At 44.4% G+C, this 2573-nt stretch overlaps 1 protein-coding gene across 1 annotated transcript; it reads left to right on the forward strand.

The window, feature by feature from the left end:
- Positions 1-1284: 1284 nt before the first annotated feature.
- On the forward strand, positions 1285-2232 carry LOC146893021 (olfactory receptor 3A1-like). The gene has a single exon (XM_087909552.1). The coding sequence runs from the start codon at positions 1285-1287 to the stop codon at positions 2230-2232; it is 948 nt and encodes a 315-aa protein (XP_087765678.1).
- Positions 2233-2573: the final 341 nt, after the last annotated feature.

The raw sequence follows: 2573 nt of genomic DNA on the forward strand, positions 1-2573 counted from the left end.
TTAACAATAACAACAACAACAGCAACAATAATAAGACAGAAATTTAAGTGAGTGTATCAAAGCTAATTTTAATGAAGACATAGATGATTAAAAATTAAGTTTTCATGGCTATGGCTCCCGGTAGGCAGCCCCCCCCCCCAGTGGAGGCCACGCATCCAGGAGCATATGGGTGGCACAAACTATACTGGATAGCTTAAAAAAACAGAGGACATGAAGCTGGGTAGGGAAGGGGCACAGATCTGGGAGGAGTGGGAGTAGGGGTGAATATAATCAAAACACATTATATGACATCCTCAAAGAGTTATAAAGATGAGAAAACAAATAAATTTGCAATGGGAAAAACAAAACATTCACAAAAAAGTAAAGTCAAAGAAAGGCATTTGCTTGTTAAATAGAGGGTAAACGCTTTGAAAATACTTACCTAAAAATTCTCGATTTATGTGTAGCTCCTCTCCCTGCCTTTCCTTCTCCCGTTGTCTCTCCTCTCACTGTGTTGCCTGGTTGGCCTTCAACTTGAATCAACCTCCTTCATGTGTCACCATGACTGACTTTAATTACTTTTCCTACTTTACTAATTTTCTCATAATTCTGAGTTTCCCACGTTTTTGTCTCCCTCTTGAGTTTTACTTAGACAGTTTCACGGTTGGCAATTTCAACTTTGTTTTATTTTTCATTGCATATATATATACCACATCTTCTCCATCCATTAACTGATTCTCATGGTGTGTGGAGAAATGTCTGGAGTAATGGTACCGTCGGGCAACAGAAAGGTGAAGTTTTGAGATAAAAGCCGGGAACTGGGATTTGGCCAGAGGAGAGAAAACAGCTGTTTTAGTTAGGGTTTTTAATTCTGTGAAGAGATATCATGACCATGGCAACTCTTATAAAGGAAAACAATTGAGGTGACAGCTTGCGGCTTTAGAGGCTTAGTCCGTTAACATATGGCAGAGAACTTGGTGGTGCACAGGCGGACATGGTGATCTTGATCAGAAGACAACAGGAAGTAGCTGTATCACTGAGCAAAACTTAAGCAAAACTTAAGCCCACCCCGCAGTTACACACTTCCTCCAACAGGGCCATACCCACCCTGACAAAGTCACCCTTCCCAATAGTGCCTCTCCCTGTGAGCTTATGGGGGCTGATTGCATTCAAACTACCACACTACCGCTGGGATGCACATAAGTTTACCTTCAGGCATAGTATATGAAAATGAACCAGTGTATTTTTACTAATTATAGTAAAGATGGATCATTTCTACTCTGAAATGTCTTATAACAGGAATTCATGGAGTCCAAATCTGAGAGCAATGGAACAGCAGTTACTGAGTTCATTCTTCTGGGCTTGGTAGAGTCAACAGGGCTGCAGCCAGCCATCTTTGTGATCTTCTTCTTTGCTTACCTACTCACAGTCGGGGGCAACTTAAGCATCCTGGCAGCTGTCTTGGTGGAACCCAAGCTCCACACTCCCATGTACTTCTTCCTGGGGAATCTGTCCATGCTGGATGTGGGGTGCATCAGCGTCACCGTTCCCTCAATGTTGGGTCGTCTCTTGACCCACAAGCGTTCAGTTCCATATGGAGCCTGCCTCACACAGCTCTTCTTCTTCCATCAGCTGGCTGGCGTTGACTGCTTCCTGTTGACAGCCATGGCTTATGATCGGTTCCTGGCCATCTGCCGGCCCCTTACCTACAGCACACGCATGAACCACACAGTCCAAAGGGTCTTGGTGGCCACATCCTGGACTTGTGCCTTCAGCAATGCACTCACACACACTGTGGCCATATCCACACTCGACTTCTGTGGCCCCAATGTGATCAATCACTTCTACTGTGACCTGCCCCAGCTCTTCCAGCTCTCCTGCTCCAGCACCCAGCTCAATGAGCTACTGCTTTTTGGTCTGGGTGTCCTTATGGCTGGTGCACCTGTGATTCTCATTGTCACCTCCTACATCCATGTGGCAGCTGCAGTTTTGAGAATCCGATCTTCTGAGGGCAGGAAGAAAGCCTTCTCCACATGTGGCTCCCATCTCACTGTGGTGGGCATCTTCTATGGGACAGGTGTCTTCAGCTACATGAGGCTGGGGTCGGTGGAGGCTTCAGACAAGGACAAGGGCATTGGCATCCTCAACACTGTCATCAGTCCCATGCTGAATCCCCTCATCTACAGCCTTCGGAACCCTGATGTGCAGGGTGCCCTGAGAAGGGTCCTGACAGGAAAGCGAGGCATGGCATAAGGTTGATCAGGAAGGAAGAAAACACAGTATAAACTGGGCATGGTTGTGCATGGTTGTGCATGCTTGTAATCCTAGCATGTGAGAATGGAGGCAGGGGGATGCAAAATTCAGACAGCAACTTTGAGGCCAGCCTATACTGCATGATGACCTGTTTCAAGAGGAAGTAAAAAAATACATCGATACAATTTTTTTCCTTCGAGATTTGTTTTATTTTCCTAAAAGTGTTTCTTTAAATTATGGTAAATACAAACTTGGAGCTGAATGAAATAAAAGTTGAGATTTATATGTATATTTTCCTCTTATTCTACACAAAATTTACACTATTTTATTATTATAATGGT

This window comes from Myodes glareolus, chromosome 9, assembly GCF_982192425.1.
Source record: "Myodes glareolus chromosome 9, mMyoGla1.1, whole genome shotgun sequence".
NCBI lineage: Eukaryota > Metazoa > Chordata > Mammalia > Rodentia > Cricetidae > Myodes > Myodes glareolus.